Raw genomic sequence first — 26,275 nt, forward strand, 5'->3', positions numbered from 1 at the left:
GACTGAGGAGGGGAAAGGGGGCGCTGGAAACCAGGCGAGAGCTCAAGTAAAATTGGTTCTCTAGGGCCACAGTGCTCGGAGCCCCCCTCTGGGGGCGCAGTGCTGGTTCCAGCAGGCTCCTGAAACCCTCAGGAAGCGCAGCTCTGGTTCACACACAGCACAAAAGCCACAGCAGCCCCCTTAGAAATATAGAATTTATTTCTCTGGCATTGCAGGCTGGGACCTGCCACACGTCCCAAGGGAGCCATGGGTCCTGTGCTGCTGGCTGTGAGAGCTGCTGCTAGCCCAGCCCAACGCAAGGTGCTCCTGGAGCAGCTCTCTTCAGAGCTCCAGCAGCAGCAGAAGGGCAGTCCTGAAACCTCCCACCTGGTAAACTCCTCTGTCACAGCCTACAGGATCCAGCTGCTGACTGCCCCTTACCTCTACAGCTCCAGCTCAAGAAAGGGAAATCTGAGAGCAGCAGTGGGCAGGGAGCTGAAGGGCTTCCCCCTTCTTCTTCCCTCAGGCCACCAATGGTACAAAGGCCACCAAAATCCCTCAGGGTCCATCAAGTGTCCTTTTGGCAGGGCAGTTTCTTGGCCATGCTTTTAGGGTCTGCAGCCCTTGCTTCCCCCTTCCTGCCTTGCAGATGTGCAGGCTCAGTCCTGACAGCAGCCTGCAACAGGTGAGACCATCCACAGCTGAGGTCTGTGAGCAGCAGGGGAGAGAGGAGGTTTGGTTACCTTCCAAAGAGCACGCAGGAGATGGCACCTCCACAGCCACCTGCTCAGCGGCCCTGCCCTTCGGCCTCACCGCTCCAGCAGTGCTGCTGCTTCTCTTCTGCCTCTTCACTCCTTCGGCTCCGCAGGACCAGGAGCTGCAGAGCATCACCTCACCAAGAGAGGGAGGGCAGGAGAGTGAGAGGAGTGAAGAGAGGGCAGAGCCACTGCCCTCGGCAGGCTCTGCAGCAGCCACACAACCTCCAGGGGATGCTCCACGGGGTTTGGGGTTTGGTTTTGCAAGTTTTATGTGGTGTGGGGTCATTTCCCCCCACACACTCTTAAATTCCAAGCCATTATCCCTGCTCGGGCTGGCTCTGTGCAAAAAGCAGTTTTCAAGGTGCACCCCTTCAGTCTGACTCTGCTCCTGCAGCTGGGCCTCCTACTGATCCTCTCTTCACCAGCATCTTGCTGTAGTTCTTCTGCTGCTCCTCTTTGAAGGTGTCCTTGACTTTGGCTCGTTTCAGCCCTCCATCCCTGCAAGAGAAAGGTAACTCTCTCATGGCTGTTACCACTGGCCTTAAGCACCTTAGTCAAGGCCTGGCTCTTCACCTAGAAGCTTATTAAGGCTTCTCTTCAGAACTTCTAGAACATTCCAGCTCAAGCTTCTCCATTACAGTAGATACACCTGAAGCCTCAGACAGCCCACATATGTTTAGCCCATGACAGTCTTCTCCTGCTGGGATCTCTCAGAAGGCTTTGCCAGTCTGGGATGGTGTTTCCCTGCACTGCAGAAACCACTGCCTGCTGCCCCACAAAGGGCCTCTCAGACCTGAAGCTGATTGTGTGTTCTCTTCAGCAGCAGCAGCAGCACAGAATGGCTCGGAAGAGACCTTAAAGATCATCCAGTGCCAACCCCCAGCCATGGGCAGAGACACCTCCCACTAGCTCAGCTTGCTCAAGGTCCCAACCTGACTTGCAACACTTCCAGGCTTGGAGCCTCCACAACTTCTCTGGGCAACTTGTGCTAGTGTCTCCCCACCCTCACTCTCAACAATATCTTCCTCACGTCTCATCTCAACCAGCTTCTTCCAGGCTGAAGCCATCACTCCTGATCCTGGCACTCCCAGCCTTTGGAGCCCCATCAGGTACTGGAAGGCTGCTCTAAGGTCTCCCTGGAGCCTTCTCCAGGTCAAGCAGCCCCAACTATCCCAGCCTGTCCCCAGCAGAGCTTCTCCAGCCCTTGGGTCATCTCTGTTGGCTCCTCTGGACCTGCTCCAACAGTTCCATGTCCTTCTTGTGCTGAGGGCTCCAGAGCTGGCCCCATCACTGCAGATGTGATCTCAGCAGAGCAGAGGGGCAGAATCCCCTCCCTGCCCCTGCTGCCCACACTGCTGTGGGCTCAGCCCAGCACAGGCTTGGTTTCTGGGCTGCCAGCTCATGTTGAACTTCTTGCTCTTCATTTATCCATGCAGCCCTACAAAAGCTGGGCACTGTGCTGCTACTGAGCCAGACAGCAGATGAGAAAGAGCAGAAAGCCTCAAGCTCTGTGTCTGTTTGCTTTTGTTGCTAAGGAGCTTCCTCTCTGCTTACTCTCAGGAAGAAACTCCAAGAGGAGGAGCAGCAGCTCTAAAGGGGACCTATCCCCCAGCATCAAGCCTGCAAGGGGGAATTCACTGCCACCACAGCTCCAGGGCTCCAAAGACTCCACAGCAGCCTGCTAAGGGAGGAAGCAGCTCCTCTAGGGGAGGTTTACAGCAGGCAAGGCAGCACTCACCAGGGCAGCTCAGTCAGGCCTCCCTGGCGAGCAATGGCTGACCTCACTCTGTTGGCAAACTGGACAGCATCTTCCCCTTCCTTCAAGGATCAGCAATGCAGCAGAACCAAACAGGAGAGAAGAAGTGAATTGAAACCCACAGAACACTTGGAATCTGCTGCCCCAGGAGCTTGGCTCACTCCTAAACCATCCCTCCCCTCCGAAACCATCCCCTCTTTCCCCATGCCAACACAATCTGAGGTTACAACAGGCATTTTATCTTGTTTCCATTAGAGGGTTGAAATCAGGGGAACATTTGTGCTCCCACAAGGAGAAACACCCCAAAAAAGCAGACTCTGATGATCTCAGGGGGACATTTGTGCTCCCACAAGGACAAACACCCCAAAAAAGCAGACCAGGATGATCTCAGGGGGACATTTGTGCTCCCACAAGGAGAAACACCCCCAAAAAAGCAGACTCTGATGATCTCACGGGGACATTTATGCTCCCACAAGGAGAAACACCCCAAAAAAGCAGACCTGGATGACCTCAGGGGGACATTTGTGTTCCCACAAGGAGAAACACCCCAAAAAAGCAGACTCTGATGATCTCAGGGGGACATTTGTGCTCCCACAAGGAGAAACACCCCAAAAAAGCAGACCTGGATGACCTCAGGGGGACATTTGTGCTCCCACAAGGAGAAACACCCCAAAAAAGCAGACTTTGATGAACTCAGGGGGACATTTGTGCTCCCACAAGGAGAAACATTAACAAAGTAGACCTGGATGATCTCCGAGGTGTGTGCCAGGCGCAGTAATTCCACGAGAGTGAAAATGAAGCAGAGCAGAGCTCAAAACTGTGGTTTGCAGAGCAGGTGGGCAGGGGTTTGGGGCATAAGAGGCACTCTGCAGACAGAGGCAGGCTCAGGAGCAGGTTACCTCTCTGACCATGGGTGGCATGTACCAGACGTTGCAGACGATGGCCCAGCTGGTCATGATGCGCAGCAGGTAGCTGACGATGTTGTATTTGCTGCTGTTCCAGAAGGCATCTCCAAACTGAGGGTCGTACTGCAAGGGGTCACCAAACACAGCAGCTTTTCAAACCCCTTCCCCAGAGGCCTTCCCAGCCTGGCTCAGCTCTCAGCTGCACGTTTGCAGCTGCAAGGCAGGGGAAGAACATCCACAGCTCACAGAATGCCAGTGTGCCAACCTGTCCCCTGCTCCAACCTATCCCCTGCTCCAACCTGTCTAGGTCACAGTGCAGGTGCCCAGCAGCCTGGCAAGCCGAGTGCCAAACTGTCCCATGGAGGGGACTTCTCTGCTTCCCTTGGGAGATGATTCCAGTGTCTGGCTGTGCTCATGGGCAAACCTTTTCTTCTGGAGCCCAGCAGGAACTTGTCCTCATCACCCCTTGTCTGTGCCATGGGGCTCCTTGCCCAAAGGGAGGCTCCATGCTGCTGGCAGCCACCCTTAATGTGCTGCTCCATGGACAGAAGGTCTGCCCTAAGCCTTCTCCCCCTCCCCAGGCTGATCAAACCCAGCTCTCTAAGCCCTTCCCCACGTGGCAGGGCTCTCACCATTCTCCACACAGGTTTGCTCAGATTGAGGCTTTAGAAAAAGGAGCCTGAGCTTATCAGTGCTGCTTGTGAGGACAGGAAAGGCCTAGGAGCAGATGTCACCCAAGTGCCCAAACAACCCCAAAGCTAAGCCTGCTGCATGCTTCTCTTCCCTTCAGCTCTGGGAAGGACTTGCTGCATCTCCTCTCCTCCCAGCTTTCCAGAAGCAGACCCCACCAGGTCCTACCTGGTTCCCCCCAGCTGTATGACTCTCTCCTTTCAGCCCCTCACACTCAGGAGCTACCCACAGCACACAGCCCACTGTGCCTGCAGCAGCAGCTCTGCTGAGACAGCCTCCTAGCAGCTGAGCAAAAGCAGAGCCCAGCAGCTGGGAAGCCAGCAGACAGCTCCCTCCACTCACTTTGATGGCCACAGGGTAGATTGTCCCCCCGATTTCAAAGCTCCCCTTCTTGAACATCATCACAGAGGTGTTGTTTATGCAGGTGCCTGCCCAGAGGAGAAAGTGAAGTCAACACTCACGCAACTAAGCACATCTCAGTGCCACCAGCCAGGTCTCACCCTGGCTGAGGAGCAAAGGCAGGCCCCTGAAGTTAAGCATCTGTGCCCTGCTTGCCTTCACTTTTGTCTTATGGTGTCTTCTGTCACCAGTGGTGCTCCCCAGGGGCAGTGCTGCAGCCAGTTCCCTCTAACAGCTTTAGCAATGATCTGTAGAGGTGATCGAGGGACTCTCACTAACTCTGCAGGTGACACTAAGCTGGGGGGCAGTGGTGATCTGCTGGAGGGCAGGAAGGCTCTGCAGAGGGACCTGGCCAGGCTGCAGGCATGGGCTGAGCTCAGCTGTATGAGGTTCAGCAGAACCAAGGGCTGGATCCTGCACTTGGCTCACAACAGCCCCAGGAATGCTGCAGGCTTGGGGCAGAGTGGCTGGAAAGTGCCCAGCAGAGAAAGGCCTGGGGGTGCTGGGTGACAGCAGCTGGAGGTGAGCCAGGGGGTGCCCAGGTGGGCAGGAAGGGCAGCAGCAGCCTGGCCTGCATCAGCAGTGGTGTGGGCAGCAGGAGCAGGGCAGGGATTGTGCCCCTGGACTCAGCACTGGGGAGGCCACAGCTTGAGTGCTGGGCTCAGTTTTGGGTTCCTCACTGCAAGGAGGACGTTGAGGGGCTGGAGCAGGTCCAGAGAAGGGCAAGGAAGGTGAGGAAGGATCTGGACAACAGGGCTAGGGAGGAGCAGCTGAGGGGTTGTTCAGTGCGGAGGAGACTGAGGGGAGACCTCACTGCTCTCTACCACTCCCTAAGAGGAGGAGCACCAGAAGGACAGGGCTGCTATCCACACGGGATGGAGACAGAGTGGTTCAGCTTCTTACCTTCAGGAAAAATCAAGATTGGCAGCTTGCTTTTATCAGCCACATGTTCCCTGAGCCTGGGGGGGCACAAAGCAAGCTTAGAAGACATCTGGGACCCTTACAGTAAGGAAAGTTTTCCTCATGTTGAGGTGCAACTTCCTGTGCTGCAGTTTCCATCCCTTGCCCTTGTCCTGTGCCAGGGCACAAGTGAGCAGAGGCTGTCCCTGTCCCTCCCTTCCTGACCCCCAGCCCTCAGACAATTACAGACACTGATCAGATCCCCTCTCAGCCTTCTCCTCTGCAGACTAAGCAGCCCCAGGGCTCTCAGCCTCTCCTCACCAGGCAGTGCTGCAGTCCCTCCAGAATCCTTGCAGCCCTCCCTTGGACTCTCTCCCTAACCCTGTCCCTCTTGAACTGGGCAGCCCAGAAGGGCAAGAGTCTGCTGTGTTGGGCTCCTTTAGAGAGGATTCCCAAGTGCCTACAGCTTGCACTACTTAGAATCAGAATCACCATGGAAGGGAAGGGATCTCAAAGATCACCCAGTTCCAAGCCCCTGCCATGGGCAAGGATATCCCAGTGTTAACAAGACAAGCTTCAACAAGGCCAAGTGCCAGGTCCTGCACTTGGGTCACAACAAGCCCAAGCAGTGCTGCAGGCTTGGGGCAGTGTGGCTGGAGAGCTGCTGGCAGGAAGGGACCTGGGGGTCTGATGGACAAGCAGCCCAATGTGAGCCAGCAGTGTGCCAGGGGGCCAAGGGAGCCAAAGGCATCCTGGCTGGGATCAGAAGTGCTGTGCCCAGGGGGAGCAGGGAGGTTACTGTCCCCTGGTACTCAGCTCTGCTGAGGCCACACCTCGAGTGCTGCCTTCAGTTTTGGGCACCTCAATACAAGAGAGATGTGGAGGTGCTGGAGCCAGTGCAGAGGAGGGCAGGGAAGCTGCTAAGGGCCTGGAGAGTGAATCTTGGGAGGAGCAACTGAAGGAGCTGGGGATGGTTGGTGTGAAACAGAGGAAGCTGAGGGCAGACCTCATGGCTCTCTGCAGCTACCTGAAAGGAGGCTGTGGAGAGGTTGGTGCTGGTCTCTTCTCACAAGTGATTGGTGATAGAATAAGAGGGAATGGCCTCAAGCTGCACCAGGGCAGGGTTAGGTTGGCTGTTAGGGAGAACTTCTTCCCAGCAAGAGTGGTCAGGCACTGGCACAGGCTGCCCAGGGAGCTGGTGGAGTCACCAAGCCTGGGTGTGTTTAAAGGTGGTTTGGATGTGGTGCTTTGGGATATGGTTTAGAGGTGAAGCTTGCAGAGCAGGATTGGACTCGATGATCCTGGTTCATTCTGTGACCCCAAAGGTCTTTTCCAGCCTGAACATTTCTGTCACTCTGTGACCTCCTGCCAGCCCAGCTTGGCTCATTCACAGCATGAACCAGGTTGGAAGAGACCTCTAGGATTACAGAGTCCAACTTATCACCTAACCTATCTAATCAATAACCCATGGCACTAAGTGCCTCATCCAGCCTCCTTTTAAACACCTCCAGGGAGGAGGACTCCTCCACCTCCCTGGGCAGCCCATTCCAATGCCAATCACTCTCTCTGGGAAGAATCTTTTTCCAATGTCCAGCCTAAACCTCTCCTGACACAGCTTCAGACTCTGTCCCCTCATTCTGTCACTGGGTGCTTGGGAGAAGAGCCCAACCCCACCTGGCCACAGCCTCCCTGCAGGCAGCTGCAGACAGCAATGAGCTCTGCCCTGAGCCTCCTCTGCTGCAGGCTGCACACCCCCAGCTCCCTCAGCCTCTCCTCACAGGGCTCTGCTCCAGGCCCCTCACCAGCTTTGGTGCCCTCCTGTGGACACCTTCCAGCACTGCAACATCTCTCTGCAATGGAGGAGCCCATAACTGGACACAGCACTCAAGGGGTGGCCTGAGCAGTGCTGAGCACAGGGGCACAAGAACCTCCCTTGTCCTGCTGCCCACACTGCTCCTGAGCCAGCCCAGGATGCCACTTGCCTTTGTGGCCACCTGGGCACACTGCTGCCTCATGTCCACGCACTGTCGACCAGCACCCCCAGCTCCCTCTGTGCCTGGCTGCTCTCAGCCACTCTGTCCCCAGCCTGTAGCGCTGCAGGGGGTTATACCAAGGCCCCATCCAGCCTGGCTTTCAACGCTGCCAGGCTTGGAGGCTCCCTAACCGCCGCGGGCACCGCGCTGCGGCGCCTCTGCTCCCGCCGGTGCGGAGCCCCAGGGCTGCAGCTCACCGCTTGGTCACCAGGTGGCGATCTTTCATCTCGGAGCGCTCGAACCAGACATGCGGGCAGGCCTTGACCGTGGCCCTCTGGATCACCCCCATGAGGCCGCCGTGAACCTGCCCCACCTGCAGGCGCCAGGAGGAACAGCAGCAGCTCAGACACAGCAGCAGCGCAGCTCCGGCCGCACCCCCCCCAGAAAACACCCACCCAACACACACACACCCTGCAGGGGGACACAGAAACAAAGCAGATCCATCCACTTAGAGCAGGGTGGGTTGGAAGAGACCTTAAAAGCCATAGGATCGAGCAGGTTGGAAGAGAGCTCCAAGCTCAGCCAGCCCAGCCTAGTACCCAGCCCTGCCCAACCAACCAGACCATGGCACTAAGTGCCCCAGCCAGGCTTGGCTTCAACACCTCCAGCCACAGCGACTCCACCACCTCCCTGGGCAGCCCATTCCAATGCCAATCACTCTCTCTGCCAACAACTTCCTAACAACATCCAGCCTAGACCTCCCCGACACAACTTGAGACTGTGTCCCCTTGCTCTGCTGCTGCTTGCCTGGCAGCAGAGCCCAACCCCACCTGGCTACAGCCTCCCTTCAGGGAGTTGCAGACAGCAATGAGCTCTGCCCTGAGCCTCTTCATGTCATCTAGTTCAAATCCCCTGGCACGGGCAGGGACACGCTAGCCCAGCTTGTTCCAAGTGCTTCCATTCAAGCATCTTCAGCCTGGAGAAGCAAAGGCTTTAAGGAGGCCTTAGAGTGGCCTTCCAGTATCTGAAGCACCCAACACAAGGGCATGGAACTGTTTGAGCCAGTCCAGAGGAGGCCACCAAGATGCTCAGAGGGTTGCAGCAGCTCTGCTGTGAGGACAGGCTACAAGAGTTGGGGCTGTGCAGCCTGGAGAGGAGAAGGCTTTGAGGAGAGTGGCCTTGAAGGAGGCTACAGGAGAGGTGGGGAGGAACTACTGACAAGGTCTTGTAGTGACAGGATGAGGAGGAATGGGTTTAAAGTGGCAGAGAGGAGATTCAAACTGGATGTTAGGAAGAAGCTCTTTGCAGTGAGGGTGGTGAGACAGTGGCACAGGTTGCCCAGAGAGGTTGTGGAGCACAGAATCACCCAATGTGATCAAAGATCATATTGGGTGATTCTGTGCTCCACAACCTCCCTGGAGGTGTTCAAGGCCAGGTTGGATGAGGCTTTGAGCAACCTGTTCTGGTGGGAGGTGTCCCTGCCTATGGCCCAGGAGGGTTGGAACTGGCTGAGCTTTGAGGTCCCTTCCAACCCAAAGCATTCATTGATTCCATGACCTACATGGTTTCACCAGCCTGGCATTGACACTGCCAAGACAACTTCAGCAGCACAAAACTTGTAAATCAACTTGAACAATTTCTGCTGGCACCCTACAATGAGTACTGAAACCAGAGCAGATCTGGACTGTGGATAAGGAAGGAATTCTTGAGGGTGGGGAGACACCCAGGGAGTTTGTGGATTTCCCCTGCCTGGAGGTGTTGAAGGCCAGGCTGGATGAAGCCTTGAGCAAGCTGGGCTGGTGGCAGGTGTCCCTGCCCATGCAATAAGGGGTTGGAGCTGGATGATCCTTAAGGCCCAGCTGAAGCCATTCTATGAAATCAGCATCTCCACTGTGGAAGTTCAACACTGGACTTCACAACCAACACTCCACAAGCTTTGTCTTGGCCTCTCTCCCCCTCTGCTGTGGTCAGCATGGATCTCCCCCTACCATTGCATAGCACCCATCGTTGGTCAGGATGATGGCGTCTATGGGCGAGGTGTGGTTGGCAACACAAATCCCTCCTTTCTGAGGTCTGTTCTCCCTGCAAGGACACCCAGTTTTGGTTAGACCGAGCAGACAGAGCTGTCAGGTCAGGCAGCAGCTGCCCTGACATCCAGCTGCAGGTCAGGAGCCAGCTGCCCCATCTCCAGCTGGGGGCACACTCACTTGTTGTGGTAATGGATGGTACCAGAGAGGGCTCTGACCAGGATGCGGGAGCAGGTCAGGTGGACCACTTCACTCAGGTAGTTTTTCACCCTGGAACAAAAATCACAGGCACCTGGAGCCCCCCTGGGCTGCACCCTGGACCCCTCCTGCCCCCCCAAGCCACACCTGGAGCCCCCCCGGGCAGCATTTTTCAGTCAACTCAAAAGGACCCAAAGCTCAACTTTTCCTGCTGCCCTAGAGCACAGAAGGGCATTCCCACCTCCATCACTTGCTACAGCAGCTCAGCCAAGCCCTAGCACAGCCCTGGTCTCACCTAAGTGGTCAGTAGGAGCAGGGAAGGGATCATGGCCCCTGCTGAGAGCACAGCCTGAGTGCTGTTGGGGTCCTCATAGCAAGGAAAACATTGAGGGGCTGGAGCAGGTCCAGAGAAGGGTAACAAAGCTGGGGAAGGATCTGGAGAAGAGGGCTGGGGAGGAGCAGCTGAGTTGGGGGTGTGCAAGTGTGGAGAAGAGGAGGCTGAGGGCAGAGCTCATTGCTCTCTGCAGCTCCCTGAGAGGAGGCTGCAGTCAGGTGGGGTTGGGCTCTTCTCCATAGTCTCAGGTGACAGGAGGAGATCAAATGGCTTGAAATTGTGCCAGGGGAGGATCAGGTTGGAGCTGAGGAAGAATTTCTTTGCTGCCAGAGTGGTCAGAGATTGGCACAGGCTGCCCAGGGAGGTGGTGGAGTTGCTATCCCTGGAGCTGTCCCAGTAAAGTGTAGCCATGGCACTTGGGGCCATGGTTTAGTGGCCGTGGTGGGGTTGAGTTGCTGGCTGGACGCCAGAGGTCTCCTCTAACCCAAACAGTTCTGTGATTCCAAGGCTGCCAGCACTCTTCTCTCCCCTAGCAGGCTCCTCTCAAGTCCTTCCCAGCAGCAAAAGCAGCCCACCAGAGCCAAGCTGGCAGGCAGCCACCCTCAGCCCAGGTTCAAAATGCCACACATTCACGTGGAGTGAGCAACCACCACTCCAAGCACATTTGCCCAGTCCTAACCTTGAGCTGCCTGCAGCCATGCCCCTTGGCAAGCTCACCCCACAGGCAGTACCCACCTGCTGCTTGGCAGCTGTCCTACCAGAGTTGTCCCCACGATCATTGAGGTGACCCCAATGAAAGCAAGGGTAAAGCTACAAGCAAAAACAAGAGAGCAGAATTAAACCCAAAGCTGTCATTTTGCTCCTTTTGATGCCACTTTGCCCTCTGGAATGGGAAGGGACCACGGGAGACACCTGCTGGCTCAGCTGGCTGGCACCCCATGCTCACCAACACACTGCCCCAAGTCTTGGTCTAGGTAAAGATTCAGACACCCCCAAATGTAAGCTGGGCCAAGTGCCTGGTACATCTGCCTGCTGGGGAGGCCACAATGATGGTCAGAGGTCTGGAGCACCTCTGCTGTGGGGAAAGGCTGGGAGAATTGGGGCTGTTCAGTCTGGAGAAAGCTCCAGAGAGACCTTAGTGCAGCATTCCAGTACCTGAAGGGGGCTATAGGAAAACTGGGCAAGGACTTTTGGGAAGGGCTGGGGGTGAGAGGACGAGGGACAATGGCTCTGAGCTGGGAGAGGAGGAAGAAATTGTTGAGAGTGAGGAGAAACTGGCACAGACTGCCCAGGGAGGTTGTGGCTGCTCCCTCCCCAGAGGTGTTGTAAGGCCAGGCTGGATGAAAGGCCTTGATCAAGCTGATGGGAGGTATCCCTGCCCATGGCAGAGGGGTTGGCACTGCCTGAGCCCAGTCCATGCCAAGATGCCCATCAACCTACATCTGCTCCCCACAGCGAAGGACAAGGTCAAAGTGTGCTGAACAGCTTCTTGACCATCCCACTGGAGGAGAGTTTAACCATGCTCAGCTGCTGGTGTAGCTGTGGGGAGCTGAGGCCCTGAAGCCCCCACCCTGAGGGGCAGAGGCTGGCAGCAGCACTCACCGCAGGGGCAGCAGGAGGCAGTAGCGCACCAGCACCCCCAGCCCCCACAGCACGCTCAGCCGCAGGCTGACGTAGTGGAAGTTGACGTTGGTCCTGGTGAGGAGGTTCCAGGAGACCAGCTCTTCAGAGGAGAACCTCTGGGTGACCTCATCCTCCACGATGGCCTCGAAGCCCTTTCTGCAGAAGTAGAAGATGTCAGAGAACTCGAAGTCCGTCTGCCGCAGCCGCGCGATCTCCTGCTCCATCGGCGTCTGGTCCCGCTCGATGATGCCTGCCGAAGCAGAGGGGGAGCAGGCTCAGCAAGGCCTCCTGCACAGGAGCTCACCCTCCCAGCCACCCCTCTGGGCATGGCCTGCTGCCTGGAGAACTGTGTGGGTTGCAATCATAGAATCATGCAGGTTGGAAGAGAGCTCCAAGCTCAGCCAGGCCAACCTAGCACCCAGCCCTGGCCAACCAACCAGACCATGGCACTAAGTGCCCCAGCCAGGCTTGGCTTCAACACCTCCAGGTACAGCAACTCCATCACCTCCCTGGGCAGCCCATTCCAATGCCAATCACTCTCTCTGCCAACAACTTCCTCCTAACATCCAGCCTAGACCTCCCCTGGCACAACTTGAGACTCTGTCCCCTTGTTCTGTTGCTGCTTGCCTGGCAGCAGAGCCCAACCCCACCTGGCTACAGCCTCCCTGCAGGGAGTTGTAGAAGAGCCTTCTGAGAGCCTCCAGTCCAACCTCCAACCCAGCACCACTAAGGCCACTAAACCATGGCCATAACTTTCTGAAACAGCTCCTGGCATGGGGACTCCACCACCTCCCTGGGCAGCCTCTGCCAATCCCTGTCCACTCTGGCAGCAAAGCAATGTTTGCTCATCTCCAATCTAACTCTCCCCTGGCACAATTTCCTCTCTTTCTATCACCTGAGACTAGGGAGCAGAGCCCAACCTCCACCTGACTGCAGCCTCCTCTCAGGGAGCTGCAGAGAACAATGAGCTCTGCCCTCAGCCTCCTCTTCTCCACACTGCACACCCCCAGCTGCTCCTCCCCAGGCTTCCACACTGGAGTGGGCAGCACAAAGGTGCTGTCTCCTGAGCCTCTCATCTTTCAGACACTGGACATTAAGGTCTTTGGGGACCAATTTTGCTCTGCCTAGGAAGAGAGACTTTTTGCCTTGCCATGTTTCTGCCATGCTCCCTCCCAGCCTAACCCAGCTGTGGGGTGCTCAGGGAAGGTGGCAGAGGTGCTGCACATTCCTGCAGGCCTCCACAGACAGTGACCTTTACCCTGCTGGCATCACCTGCTCTGTGCTTCCTTATCAGTGGCAACTTCTCCTCCCTCAGCAAACATTGTGTCATGCAGCTGGGCCTCTGCCAGCTCCTGCTCTGTCACCTCAGGGGATGCCAACTCATCCTGCACTGTTACACCTGCACTTGCCCTGCTCCTCCACAACTTCCACCTCCATGCCAAGTCCCAGTCCTCTGCTGAAGATGCTTCCAGGAACAACAGAGCACAGCTTGGCACAGCAGCCCCCACAGCTCCTTCAGTAAAGGACATTTTGGACCTCTCACTGCACTGAGAGCCTCCTGCAGCAGGGAAAGGATTGTACTGGAACTTAAAACATAACAACAGAGGTTACAGAAGTGGGCTTCAGGCCAACACTGCTTGTGTCCCCTCCCATCCCAGCAGTGAAACACAGCCTGCAAAGTCCTGAACAGTGGTTTGGCTTGGATGGGACCTTAGAATCACAGAATCAAGCAGGTTGGAAGAGACCTCCAAGCTCATCCAGCCCAGCCTAGCACCCAGCCCTGCCCAACCAACCAGACCATGGCACTAAGTGCCCCAGCCAGGCTTGGCTTCAACACCTCCAGCCACAGCCACTCCACCACCTCCCTGGGCAGCCCATTCCAATGCCAATCACTCTCTCTGCCAGGAACTTCCTCCTAACATCCAGCCTAGACCTCCCCTGACACAGCTTCAGAATGTGTCCTCTCGTTCTGTTGCTGCTTGCCTGGCAGCAGAGCCCAACCCCACCTGGCTACAGCCTCCCTTCAGGTAGCTGCAGACAGCAATGAGCTCTGCCCTGAGCCTCCTCTGCTGCAGGCTGCACACCCCCAGCTCCCTCAGCCTCTCCTCACAGGGCTCTGCTCCAGGCCCCTCACCAGCTTTGGCGCCCTCCTGTGGACACCTTCCAGCACTGCAACATCTCTCTTGAATTGAGGAGCCCAGAACTAGGCACAGCACTCAAGGGGTGGCCTGAGCAGTGCTGAGCACAGGGGCACAAGAACCTCCCTTGTCCTGCTGCCCACACTGCTCCCGAGCCAAGCCAGGATGCCATTGGCTCTGCTGCCCACCTGGGCACACTGCTGGCTTCAAGATGATCCAGTCCAAACTTCTCTGTAGTGGGCAGGGACACTTCCTACTCAGACCAGGTAGGTCACTTCCTTGGGCAACTTGGTTCAGTGCCTCACCACCCTCATGGGCAAACATTTCTTCCTTGTGTCTCATCAAACATTTCTTCCTTGTGTCTCATCTCAATGCAGCTTTTTCCCATCTGAGACCATCACCCTCATCCTGGCACTCCCAGCTCTTATCCAAGGTCCCTCCCCAGCTCTCCTGGAGCCCCTTTAGGCACTAGAAGGCTGCTCTGAGGTCCTGAACCTACAGCCCTCAGTCACACAAGGGGGGACAGGTACAAGAAGCTCACAGAACATGAGCTGCCAGCCAGATCCTCTCTTTACCTTTCTTTTCTAGAGAAGAAACAACATGCCCATGAGTTCAGCTGTCTGGACAGATGAGCTCCTACTGCACAGCTACAGCAGCCCAGCTCAGAGTCTTGTCCTCTCACTGTGCCCTGGTGGGACAGCATCACCTTCACAAGCAGAAAGAGGATCTCTTGCTGCATCATCACTGATAAGCTTGGGAAATAGAGCTAGCAGGGCACTGCCATCTGCAGGACTGGCTCACCTTGCCTTCCCCCACCCCAAAAAACCCACCCCACGCCTTCCAGGACGCTGCTGAGTGACACAGGAAGGGCTTTTGCTCAGCCACTTCAATCAGCAAAGCAAATCTCAGCCCATTCTAAGAGCTCCAGTTGAGTGTGTCAGGAGCTGGCAGCTGGATCTGCTACCAGCAGAGCATCTTTCATGCATGGTCCAGAGAAGGGCAATGAAGGTGCTGAAGGGCCTGGAGAACAGGGCTGGGGAGGAGCAGCTTAGAGAAATGGAGAAGAGGCTGAGTGGAGACCTCATTGCCCTCTACAACCTCCTGAAAGGAGGCTGGAGCCAGGTGGGGGTTGGTCTCCTCTCTCAAGTAACATGTGGCAAGATGAGAGGAAATGGCCTCAGGTTGCCCCAGGGAATGTTTAGGTTGGACATGAGCTGAAACTTCTTCCCTGAAAGGGCTCTCAAAGGCTGGCACAGGCTGCCCAGGGAGGTGGCTGAATGCCCATCCCCAGAGGTTTCCAAGAGGCAAAGCTGTGGTGCTGAGGGCCATGGCTTAGCCCCAGCCTTGGCAGAGCTGGAGAATGCTTGGAGTGGATGAGCTTCGAGAGCTTTGCCACCCAAACCCACTCTGTGATTCCCTCACACACCACCAGTGCTTAGGCTGTGGCTAAGGATGCTCCTCTGGAGATGAAACACAACCAGCTCAGCCCCCAGCACCTTCCCAGGAGCCAACTGCTGCAGTCAGCTCACAGCTGCCTTGTCTGCTTGCTTGGCAGCTGCTCCTCTTTCCAGCTGTGCTGCCTGCTGAGGGAGCACACAAAATGCTGGCACTGCTCTCAGAGCCCAGCCAACTGCAACAGACCAGCCCTGAGCCATCAGCAGCCCCAGCCCAGCCTTCTCCTCTCTCCTGGGCACACTCTCAGGCTGCTTCCAAGCCTCAGAGCCAACTCTGACCTAGAGGAGGCCTCCAGGGTACACACAGGACAAGTTAAGAGACAGTATCAGATTTCATTTCCAAACTGGGCAAAAAGGAAGAAGGATGAAGCAACTCTGCAAGTGCCTTCTGCAGACATGGGGCAAGAAGTTCACCTGGCAAGCAGCCAGCCCATGCCAGGGGGGCAAAGGGTGACTGGCAGCAGAGCCAGCAAAGGGAGGGAGGAGGACACCACACACTTGCACCCAGAGTCCTCCAGGTGGAGACGGAGAAGGGGAAATGCTCACTGAACACTCAGGTCCCCTCAGAGACCACCAGGTGGACTCCGATGCTGTCAGGACAGAAGCAGTTGGGCAGCAGCCCTGTGAGCAGTGACCTAAAGGTCAAGGCCAAAAAAATCAAGCTCCTCCTGTGACTTCACCTCCCTCCACCTCCATCCCCACCTCGTGGCTGCCATCCCAGCCCCCTCAGCCTCCATCCCCACCTCTGTGGCTGCCATCCCAGCCCCCCCAAATCCCCTGAGCTTCCAGCCAGCTGCAGCAGCAGTGCACAGTGGCTGATGCAAGAGTGAGCTGCCAAGCACCACACCTCTGCTGCAGCTCTCTCACACATGGCCACAAGCCCTCAGTTCTGCTTTACAACATTGGGGTTTAGCAACCTGACTTCCCCTCCCCATCCCAGGCTCTTACCATTAGGAGCAGGACTCTTTGGCTTCTGTGGGGGTGGCCTTTGGTTCCCTTTCTCTATCCTGATGGTGGCCCACTGGTGGGAGAGAAAGGAAAGGTGAGCTCCAGGAGGTGGGACCCAGCTGCAGAGTCACCTGCAGCAGCACTCCTGCACAGACAGCTTGGGGAGGCTGCACAGGGGCCCTCCACCCTCCCTTCTCACATCAGGGAAGCAAACAGAATGGGACCTCAGAGCTCATCTACTCTGCCTGCTCCCCCTCTCCCCCCCCACATGCAGGGACACCTCTCAACTAGACTCATCCAACCTGCCCTCGAACACCTCCAAACAGGAGGCAGCCACAGCCTCCCTGGGCAACCTGTGCCAGGGTCTCCTCATCTCAACAATTTCTTCCTCATCTCCACTCTCAGTCTCCCCTCTCCCAGCTCAAAGCCACTGTCCCTCATCCTGGCACTCCCAGCCCTTGTCAGAAGTTCTTCCCCAGCTCTCCTGGAGCCCTTTCAGGCACTGGCAGGCTGCTCTGAGGTCTCCCTGCAGCCTTCTCTTCTCCAGGCTGCGCAGCCTCAACTCTCCCAGCCTGTCCCCACAGCAGAGGTTCTCCAGCCCTATGACCACCTTCATTGCCTCCTCTGGACCCTCTCCAGGTCCTTCTTGAGCTGGGGACCCCAGAACTGGAGGCAGTGCTGCAGGTGTGGTGCACACCCCAGGCAGGATGCCCCCAGCTGTCACAGGCAATGCCACAAGGCAGGGGAGGATGCTGGATGTGTGCAAGCACTCTGCTGGGACACACAGAGCAGATCAGAGGCCAAGAACTTCCCCCTCCTCACGGTGGTGGTGAGGCTGAGCCCAGACTGAGCTCCAGGGTGTGTGGTTTAGGGCTGGAGGCTGAAGACCCTGAGCAGCCCCAACCCTCCCAGCCTGGCCCCACTGCAGAGGTGCTCCAGCCCAGGTTGCTGACTCCAGTGCCCAGCTGCAGAGAAGCCCTTGCCCTGCCCATGGGGAATGCCAGCAGCTCCCTGGGGTTTCCCTGCTCTTCACTGCTGAGCAGGCAGGGAGGAGGAGACTCAAACACCTGCTGAATGCAGCTCTGCTCTCCAGCCAGCCACAGAGCTTCCCTTCAGAGCCCCAGTGGCAGCAGGAGACTTCCCTTCCTTTCCAGTTTAACCTGTTCTCAAGCCCCAAAGGCTTCTTTGACCTTCAGCTCAGTTCCCCACAGCCCTGCTGCTATCTCCTGCCCCAGGCCTCTTGTTCACTGGGTTAATGATTACTCCACTCCACAGCCTGCCTCAGGACACAGCAGCCCTTCTGGCCTGGAGCTTCCCTTCCCCTACAGGGCAGCTTTGCCAAGAGACAGAAAGCTGAGTCCCAGAGGGCTGGTTTTGGAGGTCCCCATGATGCACATGAGCTGCTCCCCAGCAGACCCAGAGCTGGTTGTGGGCATGGTGCTACAATGGGCACCTGAAGGCACAGGAGAGCTGGCAGCAATGAGCTGCTGGCAGCAGAGCAGGGCATCCTGCTGTTCAAACCTCAACAACTTAGGCAGTCATGGAATTGTTTGGGTAGGGAAAGCCCTCCAAGATCCTCCAGTCCAAGCAGCACCCCAGCACCACCGTGGCCACCCAACCATGCCCCCAAGGGCCATGGCCACACCTTGCTGGAACAGCTCCAGGGATAGCAACTCCACCACCTCCTTGGGCAGCCTGTGACAATGCCTGACCACTCTGCCAGCAAAGACATATTCCCTCCTCTCCAAACTAACCCTCCCCTGGCACATTTCAGGACATTTCCTCTCCTTCTACCACCTGAGACTAGGCAGAAGAGACCAACCCTCAACTGGCTCCAACCTGCTCTCAGGGAGCTGCAGAGAGCAATGAGCTCTGCCCTCAGTCTCCTCTTCTCCACACTAAACACCCTCAGCTGCCTCAGCTGCTCCTCCCCAGCTCTCTTTTCCAGACCCTTCCCCACCTTTCTTGCCCTTCTCTGCATCTGCTCCAACCCCTCAATGTCCTCCTTAGAGTCCTGAACCCAACACTCAAGCTGTGGCCTCCTCAGTGCTGAGACCATGGGGACAATCCCTGCTCTGCTGCTGCTGCACAACTCCTGCAGTTAGCAGCTGATGCCAGGCAGTGGTAAAAAGGCTGAGCCCCAGCAGAAGCCATGAGGACAAAGCTCTTGAGTAATGCCTCTGTACAGGCCAACAGCTTGCAACATCTCTGTGGCACTGCAGGGCCTTTTGCCACTTCACTACGCAGCGGAGGCTGTGGGCAAACTGCAGGGTGATGGAACCCAAGGAAGTCTCTACTGCTCAGTCAGAGTCAAGTAGGTTGGAAGAGACCCCCGAGATCATCCAATCTAACCTAGCACCCAGCCCTGGCCAAGCAACCAGACCACTGCACTAAGTGCCCCAGCCAGGCTTGGCTTCAACACCTCCAGGCACAGCGACTCCACCACCTCCCTGGGCAGCCCATTCCAATGCCAATCACTCTCTCTGACAACAACTTACTCCTAACAGCCAGCCTGGACCTCCCCTGCCACAACTTCACACTGTGTCCCCTTCTTCTGTTGCTGCTTGCCTGGCAGCAGAGCCCAACCCCACCTGGCTACAGCCTCCCTTCAGGGAGCTGCAGGCAGCAATGAGCTCTGCCCTGAGCCTCCTCTGCTGCAGGCTGCACACCCCCAGCTCCCTCAGCCTCTCCTCATCTTCTTGCCCTCTCTGGAAGAGGACAATTCCTGCTTCCAAAATAGGCTGACCTCTGCCCCCAGCTTCAACTGACTCCAGATAGCTGCAGCACCTCCCAGCCAGGGATGAGGGGCAAAGAGGAAGGCTGGAAAGGACTCATAGAATAGTTTAGGTTGAAAGAGACCTTGAAGGTCACCTAGTTCACAGCATCACAGGCTGTCAGGGGATGGAAGGGACCCAAAGAGATCATCCAGTCCAACCCCCCTGCCAGAGCAGGAGCAGACAATCTAGCTCAGGGCACACAGGAACACATCCAGACAGGGCTGGAAAGGCTCCAGGGAAGGAGATTCCACAGCCTCTCTGGGACCCTTACAGTCAAGAAGTTTCCCCTTGTGTTGAGGTGGAACCTCCTGTGCTGCAGCTTCCATCCATTGCTCCTTGTCCCATCACAGCTGCAACTCTTCACCTCCTACTCTGCCTCCCCAGGCCATGGCAGCACTGCCACAGCCTTGCCACCCATGTGGCATCTTGCTCAAAGGTTGAGCTCCAGGGCACAGCTGATTGCTATTCCACAGGTCAAGAGCTGAGGCAGTTTTCCCACTGGTGCCAGTTGTCCCAGGGGAATCTGAGCATGCTCCACAAAAACAGCAAGTGTGAGCCTCTCATGCTCCCTTCTTGGCCTCTGGGCACTCACAGCAGCACACTGCAACCAGATGCTACTGCAAACCAGCCTCGAGGCTTCTGCCAGGCTTCTTCCCTTGACCCATCAGATTCCCAAAATGCATCCATGTTCCAGCAGAGAACAGAAGAGCAGCTGAGGGAGCTGGGGGTGTGCAGTGTGGAGGAGGCTGAGGGCAGAGCTCATTGCTCTCTGCAGCTCCCTGAGAGGAGGCTGCAGTCAGGTGGGGGTTGGACTCTTCTCCCCAGTCCCAGGTGACAGAAGGAGAGGAAATGGCCTGACATTGTGCCAGGGGAGGACTAGGTTGGAGAGGAGGAAAAATGTCTTTGCTGACAGATCGGTCAGGGATTGGAAGAGGCTGCCCAGGGAGGTGGTGGAGTCCTCATCCCTGGAGGTGTTCCAGAAAGGAGGAGGCTGAGGGCAGACCTCATTGCTCTCTACAGCTCCCTGGAAGGAGGTTGGAGCTAGGGAGGTGGGGGTTGGGCTCTTCTCCCTTGGAACAAGTGACAGGGGAGGAAATGGCCTCAGGTTGCCCCAGGGGAGGTTTAGGTTGGACACTAGAAGAAACTTCTTCCCTGAAAGGGCTCTTAAAGCCTGGCACAGGCTGCCCAAGTAATGGAATGCCCACCCCTGGGGGTGTTTCCAAGAGGCAGAGATGAGGTGCTGAGGGCCATGGCTTAGCCTTGGCAGAGTTAGAGACTGGTTGGACTTCTTCGAGGGCTTTTCCACCCACAGCCACTCTGTTTCTGCTCCTTGCCTTGCTGCCCTGGCAGACAGAGCTTTGCCTCTCCCCTGCTGCCTCACCTTTCCCTCACCTCTGCTGGGCAGCAGTGCCAGATGACTCAGAGGGAGCTCTGCTGACACCGCAGAACCCGCAGCCGCCCTGCTCCAGGGCACTGCCAGCTCATGCTTCCAGCTCGGGGCTCAGCACTTCTCCTTGGAGGCTCTCCAAAGCACCAAAGATCTCACAGCCCCTCCCATGCAGTGCCACAGCAAAGCTTTCAGAGGTTGGGCTGAGCTGTGGCAGGAGGAGAGGCAAACACCTTCACAGGGGCAAAAGGACCCTGCCACCTTCCCCTCCCTCTGCTGGGACATGCTTGGCACTGCCTGCCAGCAGCTTGCCAAATTGTTCAGCACAGGAGTTGTCCAGCAAGTCCTGCCTGGTGGACAGGTAGCCAAAGGACACCAGAGGCCAGCCCCACAGGACAGCACCAAGGAGCTGAGCTGCTCCCTCACACCCAGGGAAGCTCTGAGTGCCACTGTCCTGTTATGAACAATATTTGCTGCCCAGCAGCAGTAGCAGAATTGGCAGCACTGGCAGCACTTTGAGATCAGAGTTGGTGACCAGAAAGATGTCACTAGCCAGATAGAAGGTAACCCCCAGCTCTGCTGAGCCTGCTTTGGAGAAGCACAGAACCCATCAGGACAGAAGAGATCCTCCAAGGCCATTCCCTGGACTGAGTAGGGACATCTCCAACTGGAGCACAGTAGAGAACCTGTGTGGAACATGCAAAATGGCCTTCAGAGGCCTGGGCTCTGGCTTCAGCCAGCCCAGGGATTTACTTCACCCTTCACAGAACCACAGAACAGGTTGGGTTGGAAGGGACCTCAAAGAGCATCCAGTTCAAACCACCCTGCCATGGGCAGGGACACCTCCCACCAGCCCAGCTTGCTTCAGGATTCATCCAACCTGGCCTTGAACACCTCCAGGCAAGGGGCAGCCACAGCCTCTCTGGGCAACCTGTGCCAGTGTCTCACCACCCTCACAGTCAATAATTTCTTCCTCATCTCCACTCTCAATCTCCCCTCACCCAGCTCAAAGCCACTGTCCCTCATCCTGGCACTCCCAGCTCTTGTCCAATGTCCCTCCTCAGCTCTCCTGTAGCCTCCTTCAGGCACTGGCAGGCTGCTCTAAGGTCTCCCTGCAGCCTTCTCTTCTCCAGGCTGCACAGCCCCAACTCTCTCAGCCTGTTCCCATAGCAGAGCTGCTCCAGCTCCTGAATCATCCTCTTGGCCTTTTAATAGACCCTTAACGAGCCAGCAGTGCTAATGACCATACCTCAAGCCTGCCTGCTGCGTGGCATTCCTCTGGCACCAGGCACAGCTGCTGCTCTGCTCTGTCTGCCCTCACCACACAGAAGCAAAGACTCCACTGCTGCTTGCTCACCTGCAGCACATCAGCTCAGGGTCTAATGCAGCCACAACCCAACAAAGGAACATCCTCAGCACTGCTGCCTGCACTCAGAAACATGTGCCTGAGGCAGACCAGCAGACAAAAAGCTCTTGTGCACCAACTGATGTCCCTTGGCAGCATTCTCAGATGGTCCAAGCACAAGCACACTTTGTTCCTCAAAGGAGCTCTTCCCCCCTCCCTTTTCCTGAGGCAGGCTTGCAGCACTGGGAACAACCTCCTGTCCTGCTGAAACAAGGAGATGGATTTATTGGCAGGGAAAAAAAAATCCAGGCACACATCCAGCATCATCCTCAGCTTGCTCCATGCTTGCTTATAGATGTGGCCAAGAAGGGCAGCAGCAGCCTGGTCTGCAGCAGCAATGCTGTGGGCACAGCAGCAGGGCAGAGATTGTCCCCCTGGACTCAGCAGCGAGGCCACAGCTTGAGTGCTGGGTGCAGGTTTGGGACCCTCACTGCAAGGAGGACATTGAGGGGCTGGGAGGAGGTGTAGAGAAGGGCAACAAAGGTGGGGAAGGGTCTGGAGAAGAGGGCTGGGGAGGAGCAGCTGAGGGAGCTGGGGGTGTTTGGTGTGAAGAGGAAGCTGAAGGCAGAGCTCATTGCTCTCTGCAGCTCCCTGAGAAGAGGCTGCAGTGAGGTGAGGTTGGGCTCTGCTCCCTAGGGACAGGTGAGAGGAGGAGCAAAGTGGCCTCAAGCTGCCCCAGGGGAGATTTAGGTTGGACATGAGAAGAAACTCCTTCCCTGCAAGGGCTCTCAAAGCCTGGCACAGACTGCTCAGGGAGGCAGCTGAATGCCCATCCCTGGAGGTGTTTTCCAAGAGGCAGAGCTGTGGTGCTGAGGGCTGTGGCTTAGCCCCAGCCTGGACAAAGCTAGAGGATGGAGTGGATGAGCTTAAAAGGCTTTGCCAACCAAAACCATCCTATGACTGCAGAGGACAACTAAACACCACAGACCCAGGTGCCTCTTTTTCACCTGACATGGCACTGTACCAGCAGACAGACCACAGCAAACTCTCCATCTACTCAGTCCCTGCCCTCCAGTGCTCAAGTTGCCAGACTCTGACTGTCACCAGGCATCTGAGAGTCCTCCCACTCTGCCAACACACTGGCAATGGCAGAGGACAGCCTGGCATTCAGCTGGGCTGCACAAATGGCTACCCTATTCCATGGAATCACAGAATGGTTTAGGTTGGAAGGGACCTCAAAGCTCAGCCAGTTCCAACCCTCCTGGGCCATAGGCAGGGACACCTCTCACTAGAACAGGTTGCTCAAGGCCTCATCCAACCTGGCCTTGAACACCTCCAGGGAGGTTGTGGAGCACAGAAGCACCCAATGTGATCAAAGATCACATTGGGTGCTTCTGTGCTCCACAACCTCCCTGGGCAACCTGTGCCACTGTCTCACCACCCTCACTGCAAACAACTTCTTCCTAACATGCAGTTTATATCTCCCCCCTGCCAGTTTAAAGCCATGACTTTGGTTGGGAGGGACCTCAGAGATCATCTATAGGTGTAAGCTGCAGCACAGGAGGTTCCATCTCAACACAAAGGGGGAACTTCTTTACTGTAAGGGTCCCAGAGCACTGGCACAGGCTGCCCAGAGAGGTTGTGGAGTCTCCTTCTCTGGAGCCTTTCAGGGCCTGCCTGGATGTGTTCCTGTGTGCCCTGAGCTGGATTGTGTGGTCCTGCTCTGGCAGGGAGGGGTTGGACTCTTTGGGTGCCTGTGATCTGCTCAAATCCCCCTGCCACAGGCAGGGGCACCTTCTCCTCCACCAGATCTCTCAAAGCCCTACCCAAGCTGGCCTTGAGCACCTCCTTTTCAGAACAAGCACAAGGATGACTGAAAGCAGCTCCTCAGAGGAGCCCTTTCAAGTCCCCACCAGCAACTTCTCAGGACCTTTTGAGTCACCTCTTGTCACAAGGTTTGATTCCTGTAAGAAGCAGTGATTAATGGTGCAGGAATAGGCCCTGGAAATTGGGGTTAATCACAGGTGAAGGCAAAGCATCCAAACAAGGTTATCTCACTAGGCCATCTGGATGGCTCCTCCAGGGCAGTGTGACCCTCACCTCCTCAGCTTCTGCTCTCTAGTAAGTACAGCAGCCTCTCTCCTGAACAGTCAGAGCAACCCAGGATACACTTCCAGCAGCCTCGTCCTCACCAAGAGCCTTAGAGCATTTTCACTCAAGATACATCTGACAGATGCTGAGTTTATGAGATGGTTTGATAAGATTTTCTTGCCCAGGGAGGTGGTGGAGCTCCCATGCCTGGAGGTGTTCAAGAAAGCTGTGGATATGGCCCCTGGGGATGTGGTTTAGTGGCCATGGTGGTGCTGGGATGCTGGTTGGAATGGATGATCTCAGAGGGCTTTTCCAACCCCAAAAAATTCAGTGGTTGTATTTCTGCAGGCAAACACCAAGAATCATGAAGGTAGTGATGTACCTGAGCAAGGTTCAGACTGAGAACCTCCTAGAACAAAGTGGAATTAGACAAAACCAACTCTCCCTAGCCACACACTGATGGATCTGGCACTGCCCCACACTGTGCCTTCTGGCAAGTTACTTCTCCCTCCAAGTCTTCTGCTGCTTTGGGATCCATTTCTACTGGGAAAGAGCCCAGTGGGCCTGGAGCACAGCCCTGTGAGGAGAGGCTGAGGGAGCTGGGGGTGTGCAGCCTGCAGCAGAGGAGGCTCAGGGCAGACCTGCAACTCCCTGAAGGGAGGCTGTAGCCAGGTGGGGTTGGGCTCTCCTACCAGGCAAGCAGCAACAGAAGAAGGGGACAAGCCTCAGGGGAGGTCCAGGCTGGATGTTAGGAGGAAGTTGTTGTCAGAGAGAGTGATTGGCATTGGAATGGGCTGCCCAGGGAGGTGGTGGAGTTGCTGTGCCTGGAGGTGTTGAAGCCAAGCCTGGCTGGGGCACTTAGTGCCATGGTCTGGTTGCTTGGCCAGGGCTGGGTGCTAGGTTGGACTGGTTGATTCTGTGATGATTTAACCCAGCTCATCTCTACCAGCCATTGTAAACTCTCCCTCATCACCACTGGGAGCTTCATTTTCAGTCACAAGTGAGCTATGCCCCACACACAAAGCAGCTTCTTTGCATGGCATCTGCTTTCTTGCAGCACTCTGGGGGTAAGACAGGCTGAGGCAGCTGAGGTTGATCAGCCTGGAGAAGAGAAGGCTTCAGGCAGAGCTCAGAGCAGCCTGCCAGTACCTGAAGGGGCTACAAGAAGGCTGCAGAGGGACTGTTCCCAAAGGCCTGCAGGGACAGGATCAGAGGCAATGGTTTGAAACGAGAGCAGAGCAGATTGAGATTGGATGTGAGGAACAAGTTGTGCAGCAGGAGGGTGCTGGAACACTGCTACAGGTTGCCCAGGGAGGTGGTTGTGGTTCCATCCCTGGAGATCCTCAAGGCGAGGCTGGACAGGGCTGTGGGCAACCTGATCTAGTGGAGGGTGTCCCTGCTGAGTGCAGGGTGGGGTTGGGCTGGCTGAGCTTTGGAGGTCCCTTCCAGCCCAGCCCATTCTGTGATTCTATGAAGAGTGAGGTGCGGGACAGGCTCAGCTGAGCCGCAGCTGCACGCCTGAGCACCTGCACTCCTGACACTGCCGTCGCAGGCACAGGCAGGCTGCCAGACGCCGATGCCCTCGGGAAGCTGTCCCAGCACCACTCCTGTCAGGAGGGGCAAGAGCTGACACCGAGCCAGCCGCTCGGTGCCCGGCACAGCCCTGGGGGACAGCTTTCACCTCGCACTCCCGCGGGTTCTCCAGGAGCAGCCCCGAGCCTGCACCGCCCCTGAACCCCCACTGCTTCAGGCTGCTGCCCGACGGCTCCGGCCCCGATGCTACAGCCGCGCACCGCTGAACCCTGCCGTGGCCTCGATGACCTCCAGAGCTGCCTTCCAACCACGCCGTGCTGCGGTCCTGCGACAGCGCTGGCAGACAGGACAGCGCCTACCCCCTCTCCTACGCAGTCCCTGCTCCCGAATTGGGCAGGAGGAGAGAGGCTTCTCCAGCCTGCCTGGCCGAAAGAGCCGCCGCAGCCCCACACACCTGCCGGCTCCGGGAGCCCGTCCCGCCCGCGGCGCAGCAGGAGGCGGCGGAGCGGTCCCGCTTCTCCCGGCCGGAGGCGCTCGGCCAGCGGAGCCGCTGTGGCGAGGGGCACCGCCGGAGAGCAGCGGCCAGGGCCGGGGGAAGCCGAGCCAGGCCCCGTCCCCGCGGGGCACCCCCGGCTCACCCCGAGAGCGCCGCTTCGGAGCCCCCACGCCGCGGCGCGGCGGGACAGCCCCAGCGGGGCACGGAGGGGCCAGCGGCTGCCGCTTACCTCCAGCGCCTTCACCAGCGCCCACATGTAGGCCTCGGAGATGCCCAGCGAGATGCCCAGCGCCGAGGGCAGCACGATGAGGGCGAAGACCAGCGCCAGCCAGGCGGCGCCCAGCCGCAGCACCGCCGACCACAAGTCCTCCATGGCGGGCGGCGGCCAACGACACCGCCGCGGCTGCGGGCGCCGAGAGGGCAGCCGGGGCTGCTCGCCGCCCTAAAGCCCCGCGGCCGCCACCGACCCGCCCCGGGGCCGGGCCAGGGCGGGGGCCGGGGTGCCAGCACCGCCCCACGGCCGTTAAAGGCACAGAGGCGGCTGCCTGCCACCGGTGCCTGCCC

General features: G+C 57.3%; 1 protein-coding gene across 2 annotated transcripts; it reads right to left on the reverse strand.

Annotated features, from left to right (window-relative positions):
• Positions 1-180: 180 nt before the first annotated feature.
• LOC135178584 (glycerol-3-phosphate acyltransferase 3) lies at positions 181-26,157 on the reverse strand. 2 transcript variants are annotated; one of them, XM_064149541.1, is made up of 12 exons: positions 25,941-26,150; positions 16,083-16,155; positions 11,522-11,792; positions 10,655-10,729; positions 9,568-9,657; positions 9,349-9,442; positions 7,618-7,733; positions 5,391-5,446; positions 4,431-4,516; positions 3,393-3,521; positions 2,476-2,555; positions 1,019-1,235 (listed from the first exon to the last, which is right to left on the reverse strand). In XM_064149541.1, exons 1-12 carry the CDS (start codon positions 26,082-26,084, stop codon positions 1,109-1,111), a joined length of 1,341 nt encoding a protein of 446 aa, XP_064005611.1. In that variant the 5' UTR covers positions 26,085-26,150; the 3' UTR covers positions 1,019-1,108. The 2 variants fall into 2 exon arrangements, with proteins under 2 accessions (XP_064005610.1, XP_064005611.1); XM_064149540.1 differs by lacking the exon at positions 2,476-2,555 and having other exon boundaries at positions 181-1,235; positions 25,941-26,157.
• Positions 26,158-26,275: the final 118 nt, after the last annotated feature.

The sequence above is a fragment of the Pogoniulus pusillus genome, chromosome 10, assembly GCF_015220805.1.
Source record: "Pogoniulus pusillus isolate bPogPus1 chromosome 10, bPogPus1.pri, whole genome shotgun sequence".
NCBI classification, from domain to species: domain Eukaryota; kingdom Metazoa; phylum Chordata; class Aves; order Piciformes; family Lybiidae; genus Pogoniulus; species Pogoniulus pusillus.

Coding starts and splice junctions, on each gene's coding strand:
- LOC135178584 (XM_064149540.1), bottom strand. CDS start 26,084: ATGGAGGACTTGTGGTCGGCGGTGCTGCGGCTGGGCGCCGCCTGGCTG. Junction 16,156..25,940: donor CGCTGGTGAAGGCGCTGGAG/GTAAGCGGCAGC, acceptor CTCTCCCACCAG/TGGGCCACCATCAGGATAGA. Junction 1,236..3,392: donor TGCCACCCATGGTCAGAGAG/GTAACCTGCTCC, acceptor TTTCTCTTGCAG/GGATGGAGGGCTGAAACGAG.